The sequence below is a fragment of the Ochotona curzoniae genome, unplaced genomic scaffold (genome assembly GCF_017591425.1).
Source record: "Ochotona curzoniae isolate NIBS_2020 unplaced genomic scaffold, NIBS_Ocur_1.0 contig_899, whole genome shotgun sequence".
NCBI lineage: Eukaryota > Metazoa > Chordata > Mammalia > Lagomorpha > Ochotonidae > Ochotona > Ochotona curzoniae.
This window is the reverse complement of record NW_024466605.1, coordinates 7,498,345-7,526,081: the sequence shown is the minus strand read 5'-3', so window position 1 is coordinate 7,526,081 and position 27,737 is coordinate 7,498,345. Positions and strand designations below refer to the sequence as shown.

Below are 27,737 nucleotides of genomic sequence, written 5' to 3'. Positions count from 1 at the left end.
GGCTCATTTTTCCATCTGGCAACAAACATCATTGGCAGCTTATTAAAATTAATCACTGCAATGAAAATGGTGATGAACTGTTAAAAAATTCAGTCTGTCTATATTGCTCAAAAGTACTCATCTGTCTAGCGTTCAGAACATATCCTTGAGGCTTGGGATGACAACACTGCAAGTCTTCCTAGTGGGTTAAATTACAGCAATAAGGTTCTCAGTAATTCAAATGTAACTGTGCTTTAAAAAAAATGAGAAATGAGACTTGGTCAAAATTCTGCACTAAAGTAGGTCATGCTAAAGGGAAGTATCACATTAGTATTTTTGGAATTATCAGAATGAAATATGAATGTGGGAAAGTAACTGGGGAATTAGAAGAATAAGTATGAGGGGAGTAGGGGTTGGGCTAAAGAACCACTTTTCGACGGACAGAAAGGTGAAAGAAGTGAGAAGACAGGTGGACCAGGGGATGCAGAGGACGGGAATAATCTGAGCCACTGTTTTCTTAGTCCTCCTGCTAAATCTCTTATTTCATTTGGATGCTTTTTCTCATCAAAGTGCTATCGGTGTATGGAACTGTATGGATGCTCTTTCCTTTGCTGAATGATGCTGTGGACACTGCAAATGGCAAGCTAATTTTCCACAAAGGCTGCTAACTGGCTTTTGGATGTGGATGCTGTTGGGAGGTGATGGGAGGTGACAATGTTCTGGGATTGCTAGGCTCCTGCAGAAACTAATTTCAGATTCTTGAAGGTGGTGATGGTTAAGGGTGGGGGCACACTGGCGAAAGGACAGCTAGGTTATCTCATTTACTTGATGATAAACATTCACAAGCCACTGTTGGTAAGAACAGAATGCTTTCAAAAAAAGACAATAGCAGAAGAGTAAGAATGTGTCTTAAGATTCTTCAGTATTCAGTTTATCACAGGACTTTCAGAAAAAACAAAAACACAATCAGGTGTTGCTCGTATGGTAGCTATTCTTAATACCTTCATTTATGGCACTTCTTTGGAACTACACATCCAAGTGAGTTTTTCATAATACATCTGAGTTTATCAGCATTATGTGATACAGTTTTTAAGATGGTGTTCTGTTACTGAGTTGTCACTCTATTGATAAACAATGGGAGTTTTCTTTCCAGCCTGTCTTCATAACAGAAATATTCTAAGAAGTATCTCCTCATCTGGGATTATTTTTCACATTCACTTTTTGAAGTCAAATGGAACCATAAAATGAAAAAAAAAAAGTTGGAACTGGCATTGTAAAGTAATGGGTGAAGCTGTTGTCTGTGACACTGGCATCCCATATGGGCACACGTTTAGGTCCTAGATGCTCTACTTCTGATCCAGACCCTGCTGGTGGCCTGGGAAGGCAGCGTAGGATGGCCTGAGTGCGTAGACCCCTGCACCTATGTAAGAGATCTGGACAGGCTTCTGGCTTTGGCCTGGCCTAATCTGGTCATTGTGACCCTCTGGGTAGTGAACCAGTGATGGAAGATTTCTATCTTTTCCTTTCTCCTATTACTGTCTTTGAAAAAAATAAATCTGTTAAAAAAAACAGTCACAGTTCTGAGGCCCTTACAGTTGCTGACTCACGTACCATCCCACAGCCTGTTTCTAGAATTTATAGAACTTCCCAAGATTATCTCTTGATCCTATACAACACAGAGCTGCCAGAGTTGTTGAAGATTAGTTATAAAGCCATTTAATATTGGGGGATATTTTCTGCCCTTGAATTCTTACTATAAGTTTACTGCCATGATTTCATTAGTATTTTGGTACCCAATAAGAAACTCAGTGAAGACCTGAATCATCGGACGGAAGATCTTCCTCTCTGTCTCTCCTCTCTGTATATCCGCCTTTCCAATGAAAAAATAATAAAAATAAATCTTTAAAAAAAAATGTGTAAAAAATAAAAAGGAACATGGATGATCTCAAATCTGTTAGGTTGACTTAAAGTAACAAGTGTTAATTTATATTAATGTATATATTTCTAATGTTAATCTGTATTAACATTTTTCTTTGCTTATAGACTTATAGCACCATTGTGATTACTGTTGGGAGGACTGGTACCTGTCCTAGTGGTTGAGGCACTAGTAAGGACTCCCACACCCCACATCAGAGTACCTAGGCTCAATACCTGGCTCTAGTTTCTAAATCAAGCCTTCTGCTAGTGCACCCATTTGCGAGACCTGGATGGAGTTCCTGGTTCCTGGCCCATTCGTAGCTCAGCCAACCCAAAGCTAAGCTCTGTTCTTTGTGGGCATGTGGGGAGTGAACCAGCAAATGGCAACTTTATCTCTCCATCTCTAATAAAAAAAAATCAGATCATGTTGCTTTTGGAAGTTGAGAGAAATGTTCAATGTCTGCATATTCATCAAACTGAATGGTGGATTAAAATTGGAGCATTTCACTCTATATAAGTTGTATTTGAACTTAATCATAAAAAACAAGCTTTGCAACTAAATACAAAAATCCTTGCTGAAGCGTTAGAGGTTGGTTGATGCTTTCCCTCTTTGTATTTCTAAACTTCTCCCTTCAAATTGTCCCACAGAAAGGATGTATCCTAGAGTGGAATCCGTGACTCAACACCCACTGGGAGTGTGGACTTTCTAACGGGGACCACTGGCAGAGGGTTGTGTAACACTAACATTAAACATTCAGGTGGAAAGGGATTGGTTTTTCCATTTGCCCCGTGGTACATAATCAAACGCAAAATATGGTCTGTCACAAAGTAATGCAATTTTGAATGTCAGCCATTGGGGCCTGATTTAAAATCATTACCTCACCATTTCAAATCTAAGGGGCTGTGTGTGCATCAGATTTAATGAGGTTACATTCAAAGTCCAATATCCAATGATTTCTTGTTTCCCACAGAAATAACCTTATTACACTATCTGACAATTTCTAAAAATATGTCAGAAATTCTATGGGATGTCGGAAGAAAATGGTAATATTTTGAATAGAAATTATTCAGCAGTACTGCCAAGCATTTCTCTACATAATTAAAACTACCATCAGAGTCAACTGTTTCTGCAATTTAGTTCTTACTATTATGTCTTATGTCATTCAAACCCACCTGAAGACTTGGGCGGCTCCAAATCCTCATACTACACAACCACATTTAATATGTAATTTGAGCCAAGTGTTTGGTCTAGTAATCAAGAGGCCTGTAAGACTCCAGTTGGAATGCCTGCCTCCCACATTAGAGTGTCAACACCCAGCTCTGGCTCCTGACCAGCTTCTTGCTAATGCACACCCTGTGAGGCAGTGGTGAGGGCTCATTTAGTTGGGTTCCTGTCACTCATGTGGAACACCTGCATTGACTTCTGATTTCCCAGCTCCCAGCTATGGCCCAGACTAGTCCTGCTGGTGGAGGTATTTGGAGCTTGACCAGCAAATGGAACTCACTCTCTCTTTTCCTCTTAATAGTAATAATAATAAAAGTAATTTTACTACCTATGATCATCTCCATTTGCGATTAGAAGATAGAAACAAAATACAAAACTTCCAACATAAGGTTTGGTGCATTAAAGGAATTAAATCTAGTAAGTAGGGGCAGAATAACTAAATGAATGTCTTCATTTTCCCCTCAAACTGCCATTTTTAAAAAATGCCACATAGTGGCACTTTAATTCATCTTACAAATTCAGTATTACTGAAAAGCAAAAGCAGAGGTACATAATTTGTCAGTTAAAAAATGCTCTGAAACTCATAAGCCTCCTATTATCACTGCTGTTGCTATGCTAGCATAAAAATAAAAAAAAAAACCCAAACAATTATTATAAAATGGCAACTTGATAATTAGTTATACATTTCTCTTTTAAAATGCAACTAATGACACTAAAAGCACATTTTGCCTCCTTATGGTAAAAAACAAAATCTTATTCAAACAGCAGAGTGGAGAGTTGTATGTTTCATGTAAACACTTTTGAGAATAAGAGGTTTAACAGTTCACTAGTACTCAACGCAAACAGAGTTCCAGGTAATAGAAGACAGAGAACATACAGTTCTATGAAAGAGACTGGGTGCAACGTTAAGGGCGTGGTCTGAAAGAGCCTATTTGTGGCAGAGGTTGACCTTGGTTCTAATGGCTCTTTATTCTCCTGAAACCAAGGGCAAAAGTGTACGCAACTTTCAAAAGCTATTTTTTTTCTGAGCCAAAAATGACCTGCAAACATAATTAAATAATACTTTCAACTTTAAAACAAACAAGTGAGGAAACTCTTATAGCCGAAGGATGTAAGCAAAAATATTTTGAATTAAGCCCAAAATGTCCCACTGATTTAAAAAATAATAGTAATTGGAGAAAAACAGAGACACACAGAGAAAAACAGACATATTGAGACAGAGATGGATCCCAACTAATGGGTCATGCCCAAACTACCCACAATGACCTGGATTGAGTTGGACTGAAGCCAAGGCCAGCCAGGGCAGGTCTCCCGATGAGTGTCTGGGAACCAACTACTTAAGGCCATCATCTCTGCCTCCCAGTCTGAGAACTGGGACCAGACTAGGGGCACTCAGCTGTGGGATGTTGGCATTTAACTGCTAGGACAAATGTCTGCTCCTCCCATGGAAACAAAGCAGTAGAGAAGTAGACACTGGGGTAGTGGAAGAACTGCTTTAAAAGGTGCAGTCCAGGACCTGAAATGACTACATTATTTTGAGTGAGCCATAAATCATCTTTTCCTCTTTGTTATAAAACAAGAATGTTATTTTACTCCCCAATACTCCTTTAGTCAGTAATAAAAAGTCAAAGTTGATGACAGATTTAGGCAAGGAATCTTAGGTAGTGAAATAACCATGGACATCTATGTCTATATAATAGTAAATAGATATATGTAATCTTTTTAGTTCTGGGCAACCACTTAAAACAAATGAAAAAACAGAAAAGCAGTTTTTATTTCCTCTCGGAATGAAACCATGCTTTCCTTATATCTTGGTCTTCATTTGTTTAACAATGTCTCTGGATACATATGAAGTTTTCATTTTGATAGACTCTAACTCATCATCGTTTTTCTACTATAGTTAGTGCCTTTTGTTTCCTGCCCATGGACAATTTGCTTGTTTAGCTGTACATTTTTATAAGTCGACTGAAAAAAGCCCAAGGTGTTATAACTAGCTCAGCTCCCTCATTACTGCTTTCTCTGGGAATCGGTGGTAACAGGAGGCTCCTCTTATCAGGCATAGCTTTGTTATGCTGGGCACCCATCCGTTCACTTGTGTGTGTTGGGAAGAATTCATGATGCTAATTGATGTTTATCAAATGCCTATTTTATGACACATTTTGCTAATTCATTCTAAGACACTGAGATAATCTTGCTCTAGGGAGCAAGGAAATCTTAAATTTTGTTATGGGTACAATCCTCTGGACCTATAAGACTGCCTAATAAATCAAATGTAACTGATTTGTATAATGGAATGCTGAATGAATAAATCCCCACAATCCTATATAGTTGATGGAATTTGAATTTAAACCCAGGACTTGCTGAGTCCAAAGTCTAATATAGGTTGTGATAGGCCACTGAAACAGCCTGTAATGCTGGTGGGGCTGAATACCTGAAAACACAGCTGAAATTACTGCTATAGGGACTTATCTGAAGCATTTGGGGAGTGAACCAGCATGTGGAAGAGATCTGTCTTTCTCTCTGACCCTTGGCCTTTCAAATAAATAATTATAAAAAACTTTTTTTTAAGAATAATTTTGTAAATTTCAGGACAGAGTATGTTAATCTGCCTGTAAAAATTTAAATTCTAGTCTGTTAATTTCTCAGTGATGCTACAGAGTTAACTGGCAATGCTAGGGGAAAAGGTAATTTATTTAATAGAATCTCCTAGCTAACAGAGCTTTAATCATAATGATTTTAATCATATTGTAATGGAAGTATTCCTACTATGTATTATTTTGATTTTCTGCTTTAATAAATGCACCATATCAAGCATGATTAGACTATTATATACATGAATGAGAACACTGTACTGATCTCGAGTCTCATTATTAACATTTATAATCAGTGTATCATGATGGAAACAGAATTTGGGGTTCTTGAGCTGATGTGTGACATTCCTTTCATGCAGGTGTTTGTAAAGCCTATTTCATTCAAGGGTTTTGGGGAAGGATTCAGTGGTTCATTTTTTAAATCAACTAAAGTTACCAAGCAAACAAAGTGGTTCCCCTTTCTTTTTAAGCAAGGCTAGATTTATTAAAGTCACATACCTCCTGCTGCAGCAGTTGTGGGGGTGGGGGTTCTGCAGGAGAAGACCCTGGTTTTACTTTTTTAAATCCTTGAAAAAATATTCACTGAGAGCTACTCTGCATTGCAGGTGTCACGACAAGACTTGTAACAGCAGGAGAGGAGATCAAGTTCTAAGGTGGGTGGGTAGCTTAGGCAGGGAGACTAAATAAAGCATAGTGGGGTAAAAAACTCAGACTCCAGGCAGGGGCTGACAAAGGGTCAGAATCCATGTGAACTGCAAATACACACACATGCACCCCAATGAATTGTGATGCAGTGTTTCCCACTGGGGCGTAAACTGAGTCAAAGGATGCCATGAAAACAAAAACCCAGAGTGCATTTCAAAAATCGCCTTGACTTAAATTAGCTCATAAAATGTTTAATTTTGATTTCAAGTTTAATCATTTAACCTTCTGTAACATTATTGCAAATGTGTACATAAGCAGCAGGCTCGTTAATACCCTGACATTTCATTAGTTAGCCAGGTGATAACAGAAAATCATTTCACCTGCTGCAGCCTCAGCTGTTAAGTGGGGATAGTGACAGTGAACTAAGCTCATCTAAATCAGCGATTTAATCAGGATGAAATAAGACAAGATATATGTGAAAGAACCTTCAGTACTATTTCAAGTTATACGTAAACTATTATAATGTCCCCAATTCTTTTTCATTTGTAAGCATTTTATAATAACGGCCAGTTATGAAAAAAAACTGAGGACAAACGAATCTTTATTCGTATTCATGAGTGACTGAATATATTAGGTGTCTTCATTGTAATGTTGCCTGCTGTGAAAATGAACACAACTGCTGCTGACCTAACACAGCTAAGTAGACCAAGCTTACTTCATGTGGCCGAGGCATTGCTGGGATGCTCATCACAGCTGAGAACCTTGCTGGAGTTTTGTAAATCCCAAACACATGAAGACGAAAGGGATTTGTGAACACATATGAAAGGTCTTCAAGGAAGTTATGGAAAATGCATTTTATGAAAAACTAGGCATGGGTTTCAAAAGGTTTTCTGCATCCAAATAGTCTCATCTTTTAATTCCATTTTCCCACAAGACTTCTGAAGTACTCTCACGTCCATGTAATGAGGGTGCAGTAAAATCAAGTGAGAATGAATACAAAAGCCGAGGGCTTGGAGAGTAAGCCACGGCAACCATGTTCCCACCCCTTGGCTTTCTTCACCCACCCTCTAGCTCAGCCTCCTGTCCCCATTTGGAATCCCAGCATCTTTCATGAAGAGCCTTGGTGGGTGCCTTACAGCCGTCTCCAGCCCAGGTTCCTGGGGTGACTGCCACTTGAACACAGAGGTTATATGAGATAAAACAGAACTGTCAGTGTCATGCCAGCACAGCAAGCAGGGATATGGAATGAGGAAGACATAATTATTGTTTAAAATAGCATTACTGTAGGTCTCTAAATACTAAAAATAAATTTTTAGCACCATGCCAGAATATAGTTAATCAGATTTAACATTGCTATAAGGAAAACAGCTTTATCATTTTCCAGTAATTTCAAACACACTTCTCATTTAGCAACACACTGCGTGGCACATGCTGATAATCAAATGAAATAAACTACAGGATAAAAAAAACTTGAGTTTGATTAGGTACCAAAAGTTACTTTGAATAATCTTGGACATGCCATATTTAAAATTAATGGTAGTGAGATATTTGTGTCTTGTGGATGATTGTATCCTTTGTTCCCAGCACAGGACCTAACACCAAGTAACCACTAGAGAGTCCACTGAATGACTGGAACAGCATTATTTACCTATTAAGTCAGGCAAAGAATGTTCCTGAAGTAAAATTTAGGTTGTGCAGGAAACAAAAGATTCCATGTTACACTGCATCTTAAGGCGTAAATCATTTTTGAAAATTGACACAGCATTTATTATGTTTTCTACATTATCACCTCACCCCCCTTTTATTTCATTTAGATTTGTTTGTTAATCATTGTCTGATTCCGAAGCAATAAGATATCAAAGACAAAACAGACTGAGAAATAGTGATAATTAAATGAAAGCAGGCGACTTAAGTATTCAGCATAGTGCTTGGCATAGCGGGGGAATAGAGAGGGGAAAGAAACAGTCTCTGGTCTTCAGGTTAAGGAGGAATTGCTCTATGAGAAAGTTTCTGTGTACAGGGCCAAAGTTAACATTTACTGCGTGTGTGTGTGTGTGTACACATCACAGTTGACTACTCTTTGTGATAGTTCCAAGGTAACTCACATATTTATACATGAAAGAGAGAGAGAGATTTTCAATTTACAAATTCACTCTCCAATGGCTGCAGTGGCTGGGGCTGGGCCTGAGCTAGGCAAAACCTTGGAGCCAGGAGTTTAATCTGAATCTCCTATGTGGATGTCAGGTGCCCAAGTACTTGAGTCATCAATGCCGCTTCACACAGTTCACATTAGCAGGCTAGAGTCAGGAGTTAGAGCCAGGAGTTGAATGCCAGCACTGTGAAGTGGGGTTCTGGCATCCTAATGGCTAGGCCAAATGCTGGCCTCTGCATTGTCTTTGAACTTCATTTTCCTCCAACAAACTGGCCTCCACCAACAGGGAAATGGAAGGTAAAAGGGGAGACTGGGTGAATGAGATGGAGAAACAGTGTAAAGCCACTGTAAAGCAGCCATAACTAGACACAAGGGGTACAAAGATGGCCAATGACTGTCCAATGAAACGGCTGGAGAAAGATGAGGACAGGACAGGGAGGCAAGCCCCAGTGAACTTTGAACAGAAGTCTCACTAACCCCTTGATCCTGAGGATCTCAGAGGTCTGACTCAGTCCCCTCATTTTAAGGATAAGAAAGCCAGGGTCCACACAGGTTCAGCGTCTTGTTCCAGGCCCATCTAGGTAACCTGGTGGTTACATGGCACCGCTGTACACCAGGAGGTCAAGGGTAAGACTGCCAAGGCTTCCTAAATTCCATGACTGCCTGAAATAACAGTTCAAATCATACACAGCTAATTTTTCCTGGTTTTATTAACAACAGCATAAGCAAAGCGAGAGTAATTTAAGCGTTCATGCTCATTTCAGTCATTTGGTAACATGTTTACTAACTTGCCACATTAGAATTATTGAAATGCTAGCTTGAGAATCAATTCTGTGTTTGCTCAAGATAAATTTTCTTCCCCACATAAGACAGAAAAACATTTCCATCAAATGAACTCTAGATTTTATATGGTATGTCTCAATTCAAGGGCCAATCAGCTTCATAGAAGGTGCTGCTTGAATGAAAGCATGATATGGTATTCAGTGAGATATCTGGGTCTTTTAAAGATAGTATGAACCAAATTGTCACCTAATCATTCCAAAGCTGCCTTAAATCTGCAGACATCTTAATAAAGCTTGAGGGACAGCAATGCAAACTAATTTCAGAAACTGCTAATTAGATAAGCATTCTTCTTAGTAAAGCCAATGCTTCACTTGATGAAGTAGACAAACAACAAGGAAATAGTGGTTCAGAACTTGGGGAATTCTAAGGCTCGGGGTCACCTTATTAGACACAATTTCATCCTGGCTAAAGACTATTGTCTGGCTTATGCCAGAGACCACAAACAGAGGGCACACATGTTCTTGAGTGGGCAGCATGTGCCCTGGGAAGTACATGACACTGGTGAATGTCTGTGATTCACATGTGATAACAGAACAAGTGAAGAAACAGTTTAAATAGGCGAGCACTGATAACTAAAATAAACAACAACAAACACTATACAAAATAGAACAGTAATTGCTTAATATGCTCCTGAATCAGGCTTATTACAATCCCTTCACTAAATCTTTATAATGCAAAGAAACTTTTTAATCATCTAAGAAATTTCTAATTTTATGATAGGTGACAAAGAAACAATGAGATTCAATCTGAAAGATTTTTCTCTGAATAGCCAATAACCAATATGCAGTAGCAGATCATGCCAGAATCTGCTACAAAATTGTGACCAAATAGCTTTTATACTTGGTCATACTTTAGGTTAAGAAAGGGGACATCTCCATGGCAAGATTAATAAGACTGTGCTCACACCACAATATTTTTCCTTATTTAGATGTATATCGTGCAAGATTTCAATCATTATGGATTTCATTCAAAGGTTTTAAAATCAGGACTGAAAAAAAATAGAAAGATTAAGTCTAAAAAATGTGTTCATGGGTTGAGTTTTTTTCTTTACTGCCAGATTTTGAAAACAATATTTGAAACAGTTCACTTGCAGAAAAATCCATTTTAATTTTACACACATTTCCTTTCAAATTATGTTTTCTATGAAGCTGTTTAAGGTTGAATGGTTTCAACTGAAATGATCAAAGATTTTAAAATCATTTAAGTAACACTCACACTGTCAAATTCCAGGAAATTTTCCAATTTACTACCTAGGTTACATGTCTTAGGGAAGCAATTCTGGAATGAACTTAGGAGAAAGCCATAAAAAATCTAGGAGTTAAGTCTAATTGCCCCAGTAAACTCTGCTTAAATCTTCAACAAACCAACCAACCAACCAACCAACCAACCAACCAACCAACCAACCAACCAACCAACAAACCAGCCACACAGAGTCCCTCTAAAATCCCCTGGATCGTAAGAGGAATAAAGGCGTAGCTTCCCTTTTAATCAGCACAAAAGCTTCCAGGCTAACATAATCTGCAGTCACAGTTACCCAAACATCATAAGGATCTTCTATTTTATTATAAACACAACTCGTTTATAATTGTAAATCTGTTTGCTCATGAGAATTGCAATGCAGATAAAGGGATATGGCAATAAACTTATTATTGATAGAAAAAGGGTTAAGAAAATGTTTTGCTTCTTAAAAAAAAAACTGAGAAGAAAGTAAGAAAGTATTTGCCAAAGACTACAGGATGGGGAAATGACTTGTTCAATTGGTACAGGTTCAGCTTTCCAAGACAAAGAAGTTCTGATGTGGTTTCTACAGCAAGGTAAAAATATTTAACCCTATCAAATACTTGACATTACTGGTACTTAGAAAGAGTTACGAATGTGAATTTTATCCTTGTGTTTTTTAAAAGCTCAAATTAAATTAAAAAAAATGTCATGATCAGTGAAGCAGAGATTAAGGGTATTTTTTTCTATACCTGATGAATTGTAGATTTCCATCTACAAAAACAAAACACAAAACAAGCAAAATGCAAAAGGATCAGAACAGTTGAGAAATTATTCTTTGAGAGCCTGACAGAGTAGTCAGTTCAGACTGGCAAGACTCATGTTTGGACTGTGCAATCTCAGGGGCATGCAGTGAGAGAGAGGTTAGCTGCATCCTAAGAACAGTTTTTTGAGCTAAGGTGCTGAACAAACCAGCCTTGCAAGTACTGTCCAGAAAGATCACCAATATGGACAGTATAACACCTTAAATACCAGAACTTATGCATTATGCTACATTTCTAACACACGATGAACATGAAAGTTTGAGAACCACCAAACTAAAATTTAAAGGGAGCTTGCCATCGTTTTTAATGATAGTTAGAACTCATTAGAGGCAAACAGAGTTCAATGCTCAAGTGTATCCTTGATGGTAGCATCATGCCCAGCTAATTCTTTGGAGTGCAGAGGATTCTATGCCGTTTCAGTGGAGGTATTACGGGATTAAGATAATCTCTTAGAAGTATTAGAAGAGATTCCTAGCCACATCACATGATAGTTTGTGATACAACTACCAGCTATCTGGCTCAACTTGAAATTTTTAGTGCAACAATGAGAACTAAAATAGCAAATATTGGGCACCAATGATGTTTTTCTTTGAACATTGCCCTCTAGATACAGACTTTAAATATAGCTCTTCAGGATAACCAATCAATTGTGGTGACAAACAAGATGAAAACCAATCTGCCATTACTTCTCTGGGGGCATAAAGAGGGGAGGATAGGATTGGACTCTGTAATTTATCTGTGTTTGGGTGTGAGTGTGTATAAAACTTGTGAGTGCTGTGGAGTAAATTTTACTCAGCTAAGTATCTAAAAATGGATGCTACAGTGACTTCTCACATCTAGATGCAACCTATTTCATCTTACTCAAGCTCTCCATAAAAGGTACTACTGCCCACTTGAAATGTGGACATGTTACAGTATCACACAAAAGCACAGATGGCTGGGAGAGTTGACAAGAAAGTGGGTGCTTCCAGGCAGAATAGTTTCATCCTGGATCATGGCAGATCCTGAATTTAGATATTTTTACTGCAGCTACTCTTATTGCCTTTACCAAGGCTTGAAACTCTTCAGGCCAGAATCACATGTGGGATCTGCAGCCATAATGAACTTATTTGGACATTTATTCTTCTGAAGAAAAAAAAAAATAAACCTCAATATAAAATGAAAAAAAAAAAACCTATGGTGCTTCTTTCTATTATTAGTAGTGCTAGAAAAAACATGGAGAATGACATCTTTAAGCAGAATTTAATAAATTTTTATATTAAAAATCCCTAGCAGTCAGTAATGTGGTTTATCAATTTATACTGCAGTGAGCTATATCTTTCTAAATAAACCTGTAGCAGGCAGTTTTGAAATGGCAATATAAACACTAAATTAAGAACTAAAATGAAAATTGTCTGAAAATTACAATTGTACACTTGCTTTAACAGGGTAAATTTCATGGAAATAATTTAATTCACTTAATTAGTAAGATTCAGGAAAATCTGGAAAACAGTTTTCAAGTTATTTTTCCAAAACAAAGGGTTGGAAGAATGAAATAATACTAGAATATTTGAAATGAGGGTTATTCAAGTTGGTAAATTAACAGAAGATCTAAATTCAAACATTCCAAGTATTATTTCTAATAAATTGAAACTCTTGGAATTAAATAGAATCTCTGAGGAAATAACTTTCCTGACTTACCAATTCCCTTTCTGCATCCTACATGAAGCACGTTCTAGTCACTGCCTTAAATAATTCCAGTAGCAGGTAAGTAAAAATGTTCTGAACATTTGCCTTACCTTAAGCTAAAATTTATAAAACTACACTCTGCACATTTGCCTTACCTTAAGCTGAAATTTATAAAACTACACTCTGTTGAGTCTACTTTGATTAGAATTCTAAACTTATTTTCTTCTCAGATCTGAAATGTATAATGTAGATATAATACAAATAGGACAGGGAATTTTGTAAAAAAAAATACTGCTACCTATGAATTATCTTTTGAATTTGTCCTATTTGTGTTGGCAGGGGGCTGTTTTCGCACAGTTAGGAAGTTAATGAACACTAATTATTGAAGAGCAGAAGAACAAGACATCAATGAACAAGAAATTAATGAATCTGCAGAATTTTCAAATATCTATGTGTGAGTTACTGCTTTTGATTAGGAAGTGGTACACTGGAATGATAGTTACCAAGAGGGTTAAGTGTGTGTGTGTGTGTGTATATATATCCACACATATATATATAATATAGATTTATATATAAAGTCTGGTTGCAGTTTTAGTCAACACATGAATTGATATCTGCAGGTTGACAAACAGAATAAATTATTCTTAAATATTAGTTTTAAGCAGTATGTTTAATAAGGGTTCGGTAGGTTAAATATCTTCAAATCTGAAGCAATGAGTCCAACAGTTAATCTGAAGGAAGTCCCTTTAAACTACTACACTATACAGCTCCTCTGTCTTATATATATATTAGCGAATGAGAAGATGTTAAAATACTGTATGTTTTAAACAAATATTACATACTTCTCATTATCTGTGGTACCTCAAGAGACAGCATCTTAAGCTCTAGCCCTCAAATGATTCTAAGAATTGCAAATCATTTGAATTACATGAAATATTTCACAAAATGGAAAAATTAAACAACTAGAGCAAATCCAAGGGACCCCAAGTTCTAATATTTAATATTCACAAAATGTGAAGCATTAATAATTCCCAAATAAAGTACTATCATTCATTTACTAAGATTTAAGTATTGATATTACATAATAATTATTAGTCTCCATTTATTTGAACACTGAAGTTCTTCACGTAAGGATTTAGAAATCCTAATTCCTATTTTACTTATCTCAAAATGGCTACTGAAAAATGAGAACCAGAAAGGTTATTAAAAGTGATGAAAGGATACTTTTTTTTTAAACCAAAAAAATGTTGTATGTTTTAAGCTTTGTGAATGTCTCAGGGCAGAATGAGTTAAAGCACTCAAGGCTGTTTGTGTTGTGTTGGTTAGGTTTTTTCCTTCATTATTTCTTGTAATTAAGGTAAACTCTCCCCAGTCCAGTGGTTCTTAAAATGTGGGTCCCAGATAAGCAACATCTACTCAGCCCCGGATTGTGTCAAGCATGCAAATTATTGGTCCTTTCTGCACCCTAACAGTCTTCCTACACAGAAACTCTGCAGCTAGGGGCCAGAAAACTGGGGCTTAACAAATCCCGCAGATTCTTCTCAGTTACACTGAAGTTGGTAAAACAATGCTCTAGAGTAAATGGAGAAAAATTTGTCTACAAATAGGGCACATGCCTTGGTTTATTCTGTTGCAGTTGAGGAAAGAGGAAACTTTGCAATTAAATTTCTGTGAAATAGCTGATTGTGTTTAGACATTCATCCTGTGTACTAAAGATCAAATACATTGTGTTTATTAGCACCAATGCTAACCAACAAAATAAGTGCTGCCCTAAGAAGGTGTCTTTTGGTGACTGGACTCATATAAAGGAGATAGTCTTGGATAATATAATTCTCAACTTAGGCAGGTTTATATCTAGTGACAGTGGGGGTGGATTGTGCCAAAGTCTTACACACAACCTTGCATAACTGAATGAGCATAATCCTTGGTTCTGTTGTCAATTTGTGTTCAAATATGTTAGTTTTGAGAAACTGCACCAGTTTTTAAATTTCTGGGAAATTACACAAAAATGGGAATGATAATGGGTTGCTTTAAGGATGAGACATAATAGATATAAAGGACCCAGCAATGCATAGTTAATAGTAGGTAATAAGTAATTCTTAGTACTAATAAATCTTCATGGGATTGTTCCTTTATGGCTATTTATCTCTAAAAATGGTCAGTGGTGAAATTTTTCTCAGAGTACAACTCATTTCTGAAATAACTTGTCAACCAGGGTAGTAAAAAATAATTTTCTGAAGCTGTGCTGTATACTGAAAAGGTGGAATAACTGACCTTTCAGGCCACATTCCAGATGAAATGTATTTTCTTCTGGGCCTAAATTGCTAGATAAAATACGGTGAGTGTGTGGAAATTAGTTGACTATAGTAGCCCTTCTTTCCATCTTTAGAGCTAGCTTGTAGGGAAATTTCTAAATTCTCCAATAGTAACCCTACTTTTAACTGTGTTTCAGTCAATTACAAATAGGATGGAGTAGGGCTGTGGTGGCAGTGAAAGAAATTAATGCCCTTACTTAACTTCCAAAAGGGGACAGTGTATATGGGAGGGGGATTCCTATGAAGAAAGGGATTTGAGAATTCTTTGTTTACAATCGATTTCAGCATGTTACTCCCTTTTTAGGGTATCTGCCAAGCAACGATAGGTATAATGTTATTGGTATAATTCAGATCACTGGTGTAGGTCACACTGATAGTCTGAAGAATCTAGGAATAAGATCTAGCAGTCTCCAAAGCAAATTTGCCAAGGAGATAGAATGTTTTGGATCTAAGTGTCTGTACATACCCGTATCCTTCCTCATTAACCTTATGGTTCTGTTGTTTTATTCTGCTAGGTAGTTTTGGCACTTAGGTGTACTCTTTTGGTAAAGCTGCTTGGAACGTTTGATGGAAGCTGAGGAAAATTTCTACAAAATGGCAAGTGTAAAAAAAAAAGCCACCAAATGAAGCTATTCTTTCATATCCCACTTAGATTTCAAACGACACTGAAAAGGAAGCAATTAAGAACCCAAAATACATAAGCTACTTTGAGAAGAGTGGGGTTAGAAAAGAGAAAAAAAAATTATGCAAGTCACTTTATTCGATAGGATTTGCTGCAGACAGGTCAACCAATTGCTTTTGTGAACCTCCACTAGACCAAGGATTGTTCATCACTTGGGTTTCTGTAATAGTTTATGTGCAAAGATACTTCTGACATTAGCAAGATATACATGAGCTTTTGCATCTTAAAATGCACTTATATTCTTCTTAAACAGTGTCTCTGATAAATAAAAAAGAACAAAAAAGAGGTCTGGGAAGAATCATGATACTCTTTAATCTCTCCTGGCAGCCTAACAGTGCACAGCAGAAGACTCAGAGGATTTCGTGTGCTGCTGCTCTCTGCTTCTTCAGTCAACCTTTGCAGTTTCTATTGGTTAATCTTGGTAGATCCTAGCAGTTACAGGCCCTTCCAAAACAGAACCACATTGTCTGCAGGTCAGTATCTTTCCTGATGTTTTTAATTAAACATCATTGCTTGTGACGTAGAGACCCAATGTGGTGCTAGACTCTTGGGGACCACAATCATGATTGTTGCAGTGTATTATTTATTAGTGCAATTTACAGCTGTCCCAAGATCGATGGCATTCCAGGAAGTGGTGTCAATTTTTAAAATTCATCTGCTGTAGATACAAGAAATGATCACAGGATTTGTAGAGACAAGCAATGTTCCTTTCAGAAGGAGATCTTATATAAAACAATAAAAACATTTCCAGCAATAAATGAGAAGCCTAGGGTAGATATGTGGTCAGTATACATCAGGCTTGCTCTTAATGAAGAGTTAGAATGGAATTTTTTCTCACATGGCCGGGAGATACATATCCTAAAACTGACAGTTCTATACTGCTCATTTGGCTGTCATCACAGCTGGCTGCATTAGTATAGCTGTTTTAAGATAAAATGAGACTCTCCTACACTCTTCCAGCTCTGGTTTTCTTGATCTATTTTTTTTTCTTTCACGTTTCATTGATATGAAATTTCAAAAATTTGGAGTAGCATGGAACTGTAGCTTCCTGCACATTGTTCATGGTCAGGCCATACACTGGATAGAAGCAGGTATTAGTAATTAATCTTTCTTAAAAGTCCTTTCGTAGTAAATAAATAGGTATCTTAGTTTGGAGAACGGTTTATTTATCTCTTCTATGCAAATTAGACTGATTTCTTCTCTTACAGGGAAGCAAAGTCAGCTGCCACTATCTTTTCTCTTCCTTTCCTACTTTTTAATTCTAGGCAACAACCTGGTCAAATTAACAACAAATAGTAAAGAAGAAAAACAAATCCTGAAGGAAAGTATTAATCTGCAGATACATTTACGCTAAGGAAGGCAAAAATATGAAATGTTCCTGAAATTAAGTTTCAGTTGAAATTCTGACTGCCAATAAAAAAGGTCGGATTCATACCAAGAATTTAAAAAATCAAAGGCCTTTCCCCACCTAATCTTACACTTTGAGCAACTTTAACTTTTGTCTTTAATTTTTCATTCATATTATTTCCTAGGAATATGAAAGCAGATGGAATAGCTCAGAATTAAGCATAAAGAGATGAAATGAGAGGACAAATGATTGCTACTTAATCTTAGAAAAAGCTAGCAGTTAAAGAAGAATTTACATAACACATTTGAATTATTTTCCTCATAGTCATATCAGAAAGTAACTTCATTGTAGCAGCACTAATTTTTTATGTTTTAATTTATTGATGATGTCACTGGCTTCAATGAGAATAAAACCATTTTCACAAAGGACCTGAAGTAAAGATAAAGTTTGGGAAATAGGATTTACTAGAAAGCCCCAACATGGGGATCTCTTTCATAAAGGATTGTAAATCATTAATATTTTACAATAAACTTCACTTTTGAAAGTCAGTTTATCGTCCTTTTCACCCAAAACACATAAACACCCAATTTTAAGTGCAAACAAATAAACACTTCAAGATCTCTACAATTTTTTCTGTACCAGACAATGAGTTATTTTCATTACTGAAACAAAAGCAAACTCTTTCTTGCTTTTAAAACTGTGTTTCAGGGTATCTGGTCCTCTAGCAATACCTCAGTGTACAACCAGAAAAACTTGCCACCAATTATAGATATTCTAATGCTTAGGTCAGTGCTTCAAATTTTGAATCTTACAACATTCATATAAAATTTATAGACACTTATACATTAATGCATCTCTTCCTTAACCTGCATAATCTTTAAGATATTTCTAACTATACTGGAATTTTTATTTTTGGTTGCTTTAATTTACAACTAGATAGGCTCCCTCAGGGTTCAAGTAAGGAATCTTTTTCAGATTTTTTTTTTCCTGTTAGTCAACAGAAAAGTGATCTTAATGAACACTTCTGATGGAAGTGAAACAGAATGATGATGTTGGGTGGAGGGAACTTGAAGAACTATCAAAAGTAGTTTTGCCAATATTTTCAAGGAATACCAATAATTTAAATTTTCATGTTTATATATGATTATATTCTTTCAGTAGAGGATGGAGATGGTTTAGTTGTATATGCAACCTCATAGCTGCTAATTTTCACTCCTCCATAAAAGGACACAGCACCTTCTGATTCCAAGGACTTCTGACTCTGGGTCCATCAATGAAAAAAAAATCAGTGCTTTAATTAGAACTAGTACTACAACCTGGCTAAAGGCCTGGATTTGATGACATTGCTAAATAAGCTTACTTTCTTATCATAAAGTTAAAAGCTTCATGTTAACAAACAAAAGGATTTCTACAGAATTATAGTATAATCTTTTAACACAGAACATTTTCTCTAATAATGGCAAGGTCTTTATGGATAAAAATAAGTAATAACAGAAACAGTAAAAATTGAAAAAGGTAATTTGTTAAAAGCTTTTAAAAATGGGGAGTGTTTCATTAGAGAACATAGTCTAAAGTAATAGCTGGTTAAATATTTGGTATCTTGATCCTCCTGGATTATACTACTTCAGGAAAAAAAAGACCTTTTTTTTCTTTCAGTGAAGGAAGAGGGAAACTTAGGAATGCAAGATGGATAGGAACAAAGATAATGTAATATGTATACACTTAAATCAATACTTAGATATATTTTTATTTTAAAAATATCAGTGGATTCTGAATCATTCCCTTGGAAGAAGATGCTCCCTTAGAATATAGTTAAAAGTGAAAATGTCAATTAGATCAAATATAAGATCTAAGTAAAAGAAAAAAATTCCTTCAAATGAGCAATCTGAAATTGATACTATTAAGTATGATAGGGTATATGTCTTCATTTGTATGTTTAAAAAGAATATATGTATGTACATGTATGTTTTAATATGTAGAATTACTCTAGAAGGATACATAAGAAATTGTTAATATTGGTTGCTACTTTCCATTGTCTACCCATCTGTTGTGTTTAAATTTTGTACTATATATTTTTCTATATTTAAAATACTGATTAAAACCCTATTACTAAAATAAAGTTAAATCATTTAAAATACCATATCAAATGAAGAACAAGGAATTTTTTTCTCTAATTGCACAAGAAGATACAATGTACATTATTTTTCTAAGATCTACCTGTACAAATTTGGGTATATTTTCTTTATGACAGAATCACTGTGATTTAAAAACCCAATTTTTCACATGGCATTAAATTGGGGACATCACATTCCCACATTCACTACCACAGTATTGTGAATGATGGATTGTCTCCACATCCTTGTTCTCCCCTGATGGGCTAGCCATTAGGCACCATTTCTCCAGGAAACTTCAGAGAGATTTAGGAATCCTTTCTGGTGTGATGAATATTATACCTGTACGATCCTGTGGTCACAGAATCAATGTTAACTTGTCCTTGTTAAATCATTCTGCCAAAGCTACTTTGTTTTGGTAAATACAGACTTCCAATTGAGTGGTGACTAAGTAAAGCCCTTGTGTATAGCTTGGAACAGATTTCATAAATAGTTCCAATGAAAGATATTTGGAAAAAAAAAACACAAGAAAAAAAATCCTTATAGCTATGAAAAAATGCTTTTAGAAAAATCACTTGAGAATTCAAATTTTCTTATTCACTTAAATGTTCAAGCAATACATTTTAAAGGAATGATGATACATATATCAGTTTTCAATGGTAGCTTATTAAAAATGAGTATCTGAGGGCATTTTCCAATTTCATCCTGTTTGTGCAGCTCAAATTAATGTTTATTTTACTGAAAATATTTATAATGTTACAATATAAATACATGATTATATTAAGATAGGATGACTATATAGAATGTATTCTTATCTATAGATATAAAATGAATGCAGTAAATATAGCACACTCTCGAATCGTTAGTACACAGTGTTTCTCAGTAAAGTAGATACTGTACAACCTATTGTTAAGCAACAACTATCTAGTTTCCAAACGTACATCTTAAGAAGCTTTGGGGATGGAAGAGACATTAAATCCCCCAATACCCTTTATAGTTCATGAACGTTAGTACTTTAGCAAATCTTGAAATACTGTATTTATTTTAGTCACTTAGATTCCTCACATTTCCTTAACTTTAAACTTTATTTCTTTAGTCAGAATGTTTATTAAATAATGCTGTATCAGATAACCATACTTTAAAATTCTTGTACAGTATCATGTACTATCTTCTTATTAGTTACTTGAACATATATCAATATCAATAACATAAAATACATTTTAAAAGTTTTTTTGTTAGGACAAATTTCCAAAATTAACTTTCAGGGTATTATAGGGATCCTCAACTAGACAGAACCTCAACTGCAATATCTGGGTAAGAAATAAATTTTTAAAAATTTATTCTAGTCCTTAAGAATACAAATATGAACTCTACTTTAAAATTCTTTGTTAAATATATTGGGATTTGTTTCAAAAGCATCTTCTACCCTTCTCTGTTAGTTACATTAATCTAATGGAAACCTGTTACTACATTGGTTCCAACATAAACATGCATGCAAGAGATCACCCTACAGATTCTAACTATATAGTTATCGAAACACATCTCACCTGTCAAGTGGCATAAATGTACATCTTCTATATACAAAAGGTAAAGTGCATTATTAAATTAGTGAACTGACAGATTGTCTGCCTGGACCATATAGCTTGCAAATAGACAAATGTGAAATTCTCCCATTAGAACCAACTATTTCAAGAGGTTCCAATTAGCTTTTCCACCCTGTCATTTTTTTTTTTTTGGCCATGCTCTTTAGTGCAAATAAGCTTGTGTTTGACTCAAGTTTAAGGGACATGGCAGTTTGGGGCTTTAACAAGGAAAATTATAAAATGTGGCAGAACTTTAATACCTTTATAATACATTGCATCATTTGCATATAAGCAACAGATTAGTGCTGCTTTCAATTGCTAGGAGCATACTGCCAACTAATTCAAGGAACCCGTTTCTAAATTCCATAACTATTAGCTTATATTATTACAGTTTTGAGTCTGTACCACATAATGCTTAGATTATTACGTGCAAACATCAGTGTTTTAGTATTATACAGAGAACTACTAATTTTGGTTACTACTTTAACGTTCATTTTTTTGACTTGTAACATCCAGTTGCCTTAATAGTTAATGTCATCAAGGCAGGGATCCCGTTACTTTGAAGAAAACCATGTACACTTGCAGCTCCATTTAGGTTACAAAGGACAATAAATAAAATTTATATTGCACAGATAAGAATAGTAACTTACTTTACAAGATACATGGCAATACGTGTCCTAATACCAGAGTTTTGAGCTGGATCATGTTATGGCTAATGAATTTTTGGGAATTTTAAGTATCAAAAAAAGTCATAGCATTTAATTTTTCAGTGAATGCATTAACTATGAAAAAGTGAAACAAAAGGAGTGCCAGAAGACTTAATGATTCTAATGCATGTTCAACTGCTGATATGTATGCATCTATCCAATTTGCAACTGTGAAATGGTAAAAACTTCAAGGGATACATACATGATGTGAAATTTGGCATGTTAACTAATTTTCCTTAAGTAACTAAAATGCAAAAGCAAGCTGATATTTACATACAATGAATGAAGGATACTTCTATTTGAATATGACGTATTATGTGTGTCCCTATACATATGTCCATGGACACAGACACACATGTTCAAATCTCTTTTAACTAAAAACCAAAAAAAAAGAGAAATATTTTAGACCTAATGCATATAAATATTTTAGAAAGGAAGATTGTAAGAGAGAGAGTATACACTCATAGCAATAGTGATAGGAACAATTGAATACTGGAATATTCACAGTTCCAGTTTGCCAAAGTCTGACAGGTTGGTTATTAATAGGCACTATGATGGGCAGCAATAACAATCAGTAGTACAGTAATTCAAGTGCACATCCCTCCTTCATATACCAGGAACTACTTTTTAGCAAGACTACATAGCTATTTTTACAGTTTTAGGACTGTTTAAAAATCCTTGCTACTATTAGAGTCTCAACACCCACCATGTGCTATTAACTCTAGTACTAACATTGTCTTCTAACCTTCCGTTGTTCCGCAGTGATCCAGATGGTCCAGTTACAATGAACTGAGATTCCTTCACACTAAGTGAGGAAACGTGAAATACAATCTGCAAACCAATACCAGCATACAGGTCTGGGTTACTGAGTACTTGTTGTCAATTAGCATAAACCAATGAAACTAATTCCTTAATTCGTACCACAAGGTTTTCTTAGTGACCTGACTTAAACATATCTGGGGGAAACCCTTCGAGGAAAAAAAAAAAAAAGACTGTTCACATAATTCTGAATTACATGTACAGAAGAGGAGCTATATTCTGGTCTCCATCCACGAAGTCAGCTCTCTTTCCTAAGAACTGTATTTGGGAGTGGACATCAGTGTTCTGGCTCTTAAACATGAATATATGAACTTAACTGCATGGGAAATGAATAAATCCATGTTAAAAGACAGTTACTTCATTCAGAATAAAATGTAGCTCAACAGATGGTTTTAGTCAGTGAATACAGGGTAGGTTGGTACACATAATGGATATAGTTCTCCAATTTTTAAAAAAATTGCTTAGGTATTGAAAAGTTGCTGTGGCACTTCCTGGAAAGGAATTTTTAATACAGGTAAATGGGTGAGACTTGTCTAAGTAAACCTCTTTAAGAATCATAAAGAGCACCTTGGGAAACACCTGCGATTTTCTTTTAAATATGTTTATAATCAATCTTTAAATTACAATTTTTTCCCAGACTGATAACTAAATGCATTTATAGAGAAAAAATATGACTTCTTTTTTTCTTTCCTGGAATTAAAACACTTGTAAAAGTCAGGTTTATTCTCAAAGTGTAGACATGGTTCCAGGGTAGCAATTGCAAAAGTGCTATTAAAATGTTTTATTTCAGATGTATTTTTATATCAGTTAAATGGTGCACCAACCCCTCTGAAATAGTGTTGGATAAGAAGCATAAAATAGAACACCTTGGTCCACGATATATATATATATTTTTTGGGGGGGGATTAAAAAAAACCCTCTCATAATCTTAAATTAGCACGAACAGCTAAACTACCAAGATTTCCATAGCAAAGCCACTGGATGAAGCCTCTCACCCAATACTAACATAAAAGTAATTTCTGAAACTTTGGGAAGTCAGTAAACACAAATGGTACAATCAACAGAGGTGAAGACAGGATTGTTTCTGGTTTAGTGTAATCAACTAAAACTCTCCCATGGCTTTGATATGGCAACTATGAACTGTAGAGTTACCACAAAATTTGAAATTATAGAAATCATACTATAGTAATTACTAAGAAATATTTTTAAGGTTTAATTGGTTGATGAAATTTGATTCTTTAATGGTACTGTTTCATAATCAATTACAAAATTATTCTGCTTGTACTTTTATGAGTAAATATGGATACTCTACTGGAGGTTAATTTCTGTTTCTGTGGTAACTGTCCTACAGGCAAGCTTGGCAGCTTTTAATGAAGTAGGAATGGAATACTTTTTTTGGTGGTGTTTGGGGGCGGGGCAAGACTTGTTAAATACATTAAGGATATATATCTTTGTTCAGGATTATGTCATAATGCAAGGTATATCTTAGCTATGGTATTTAGAAGGTCAGAATGTCACATTTTGTGCTGATTTGCATACTTCAATAGTCTGGAACAGCTGAAAGTAGCTGAACTAATTTAGTTTTGGGGAAGTTGGGATTCCCATAACAATTAAGGTGAGCTATGCATAACAACGTGGAATCAGACTTCTTGAAGTATAAACTACTGGAGGTACTACTTAATAATACCAAGGGCAAAAAAGAGGAAAAAAAAAAAAACTTCTTCAAAATGGTTATGGATCAGTACTTTTAGCCAACCTAAGATTTAAAATTTTGCCTGATGGAGTTCAATTTCACTCTAGTCGAGGCATTCTTGTTCTTCACCACTGGCCCTTCTGCCATCCATCCTCTTTTCCTTATGGCTGTTGCAAATTTTCCTCATCTCTTCTTCATACTTGATAAAATTCTCCCCAAACCTTGTCCAAGCTTTGAACGGAACAGTAATAGTATTACGGTAAGGTGGCCTCACCTCACTTACCTTCAGGAAAATTCCATATTTATTAGAGCCCACATCAAAGTAGAACCTTTTATTGTCCACTCTGAAAGAAGTCCCCTCTGGGAGTTCGGGTGGGTCGTCGTCCCCGCCTCTTCGTTCTTCGATGTCCCCTTCGCCATAGTCTTCGATCAGCTGAACCAAGGCATCGCGAAACTCAATCATGCCCTGGGCTGGGAGGACGATGGTCTGCTCCTGGCCCAAGCCGTGGCCGAAGTAACCTATCATGCCCGCGCCCCGCAGCATGGTTTGCCTAATCCTCAGGAAGCGGCCCCGCTGGTTCTCCTTCAGGTCAAGGTAATACTTCCTATTGTCCCTCTCTATGTAGTCCGTTTTGAGGACACTGTGTGGATGCTCTTCCGACCCCACCGAGACGGGCGGGGAGGGCGCCGGGTGCTTCTGGCGTCTGCGGGAGCTCTGCTCTTTGCTGGGGCCGTGCTCGGGCCGGTGGCCTTTGAGGCCCAGGTGGGCGTAGTGCTCGATGAAGTCCCCTAGGCAGTCCTTGAGCTCCGCGGCCACGGACAGGGACAGGGTCAGCTTACTCTTTCGGATATTGTCCTGCCGGCCTCTTCCTATCCACACTTCGGCTATCTTGAGGAAGCGGCCCCGGGAACTCTGCTTCACGTCTAGGTAAAACCTCTTTTTCTGGATGTCCACTCGTTTGGAGGCCAGCTCCTGGATCTCCGCTGCGCCCCCAGCCTGATTAGGGGTGGCTGAGGCTGCGTAGTGGGGGTAGTGGGAGTGCTGGGCCTGGGGATACAGTCTACTCTTGCTTAGGCCAGAGCCCCCTAGATTCCTGCCGCCGCGGCCGCGGCCGCCGCCACCACCACCTCCCCTCCGCCTGGCTCTTTCCATCTTCAGCTGCAAGTGACAAACAGAGACATACACACGGGGTGGGGTGGGGGAGGGGTGAGAACAATCGCAGACGCCCCTCGGCCTGTGCAGCCCCCGCCGCCCGGAGCCCCTCAGCATCGGGCCGGCTCCCGGCGCTGGCCTCCCGCCGGACGGCGGCGGCGATGGCAGCAGCAGCAGCAGCAGCAGCAGCAGCAGCAGCATCGGCGGCGCCCGCCTTGCACCCCGCATCCCTCCGCCGTCCCTGACCGCCCCGCCGGCCTCCCCGGGCTCCGCAGCCCCGGGGGTCCCCAGCCCGCAGGCACTCACAGCGTCTCTGCCATCACCACCGCCGCCGCCGTCGCCGATGCCCTTCACGACCACCGCCGCCGCCAGCTCTCGGCCCCTCTGCCGCAGCCGCCGCAGCCGCCGCCCCCCGCCTCCTCCCGCGCCGCCGCCGCTCGCACTGCCCCCCGCCCGAGCAGCCGGGCAGAGGCATCGCCCGCGGCGCCCACCGCCGCCGCTGCCCCTCCTGCGGCCGCCGCCTCGGTTCCGGCACCGGCCCGACAGCCGCCGGGGAGCCGAGCAGGGAGGCGGGTCGGACCCCGCCTCCCTCGTCCCCACCCCGCACGGGCGGCTGCGGGGCTCTGGAGGAGGGCGTCTGGTCCCTCCGGGCGCGCCCGGACCGCAGCCTGGCGCGTGGGCAGGGTGCGTGTGGGTGGTGGCCGGACAGGTGTGAGGGTGGGAAGCAGGCCCCGCGTGGCGGCGGGAGTGCTCTGACTTCCTCAGGTTCCGCGGGGATGCAGGACTCGGCCGGCGGCGGCCCTCCCTCACGCTCGCAGCGACTACACTTCCCGACGGGCTCTGCGGCAGCGCGGCCGTGTGCGCAGGCGTGCGGCGCCGCGCCGGCCTGGGCCGCCCCGGGCTGCGGCGGCCGGAGAGCCAAGGCGGCGGGCGAAAGGCGGCGGGCCGGCCGGCTGGGGCGTGGCCAGGCTCGCGGTGCCGGCGTGGGCGGGTTCGTCTCCCGCTGCTGAGCTGTCCTGTGTGCGTAGATTGCGCGCCGCTCTCGCGGGAGTCAAGTTTGGTGCTGTAGCGCTTGGCCTGGATCCTTGGGTCCTGTGGAGCCCCCCGAGTCCTCCCGCTGAAGGAGAAGTCCCATTGGACTAGCTCTTCTCAGGGTAACGCGTCCTCTGCCCCTCCGGGGTTGCTTCCCCCCAGCTGCATTCGCCGGCTCTGTCTGCTCTTCTAGGCCTCGCAGACACACGCTGGAGGTTCTCCGCGGAGCAGGCCCCAGATGTGTGTTGGGGATCCCTTCTTCACCCCACCCCCACTTCCCAAGCACCTGGGAAAAGGGGGCCAGACCGTCCGCCCCTCCCGTCCCCACGTGTGCCGCTGCTGGTCGCGTGCCTTTAGCGTTCTTTCAGCAATAGTTCTTCACTGCTGCAAGCCGCAGCTCAGTGTTGATTTGCCATTTAGAAAGTTATGTTGGGGTTTCTTGAGTTCTTGTTCAATCTTTATTGATTTTTGTTTTTCTGGTTTGCTGTACGTTTTATTGATACTTTTGAGGCGGGACTGGTGCGTGCTTGCTGTAGAAGAGGGCGAGAAAATCCTCAAGAAGTTAAATTAGGAAGCTGCAGGCAGCTTCCTGTAGTTGGGGTGTTGATCTCAAGGGAGTCTGACCTCAGCATGGGTAGGCCAATTCGAATTTGGACATCGCTTATTCAGTCTTTTATGAATCCAGTACGTATTACTTGAACACCACTCTAGGCAACTAGAGGTGCCAGCAATGAATGGAGTAGACCATTGGCTTTCTGCTTTCGAGGCTCACATTTTGGTGGAAAGACGCAAAAACAAATACAGTTTGTCACAGGTGACATTCTTACACTGAGTAATGCAGGAAAGAGTGGATGTGGGCAGTTGGGGTTAGGAAGCTGCAGTTTTTTTTTTCCTTTTTTTAATTATATTTTTGACAATCTTTACATAGTTAATTAGGGTAAAAAGTTTCAAGGGCTATAGGAAAGTGGGTAAGACTATTATTTCCATATTGTTTCCTTCGTGTATCTGAGGTTAAAGGGGATATTGAGGGAGAAGCCTCACCCAGTTTGCCACCCACCCCAGGTCCCGGATGTGGGGCATGCTCCAAGATTCTTGCTCAAGTGGTTTTGATAGTTCACCAGTTATGAATTGCTGCCAATCTCGCTACTCCAAGCATGATGAGGTTGTTGAAGAATCCAATGATTGACATAGTCCATCATAGAGTCTCCGTTTGCCCAGTATTTTGCTGGCAA

General features: G+C 38.5%; 1 protein-coding gene across 2 annotated transcripts in view; it reads right to left on the bottom strand.

Annotated features, from left to right (window-relative positions):
• The window catches only part of PURG (purine rich element binding protein G), a 33,434-nt gene extending 7,387 nt beyond the window's left edge, over positions 1-26,047 (bottom strand). Inside the window, exons 1-2 of one of the 2 annotated variants that reach the window (XM_040994220.1) lie at positions 25,780-26,047; positions 24,604-25,479 (exon numbers count right to left, since the gene is read on the bottom strand). In XM_040994220.1, coding sequence (XP_040850154.1) covers positions 24,604-25,473 — 870 coding nt within the window. In that variant the 5' untranslated portion in view covers positions 25,474-25,479; positions 25,780-26,047. Of the gene's footprint in view, positions 1-24,603 lie in introns of both variants that reach the window. The other variant, XM_040994218.1, reaches the window with a different exon arrangement.
• Positions 26,048-27,737: the final 1,690 nt, after the last annotated feature.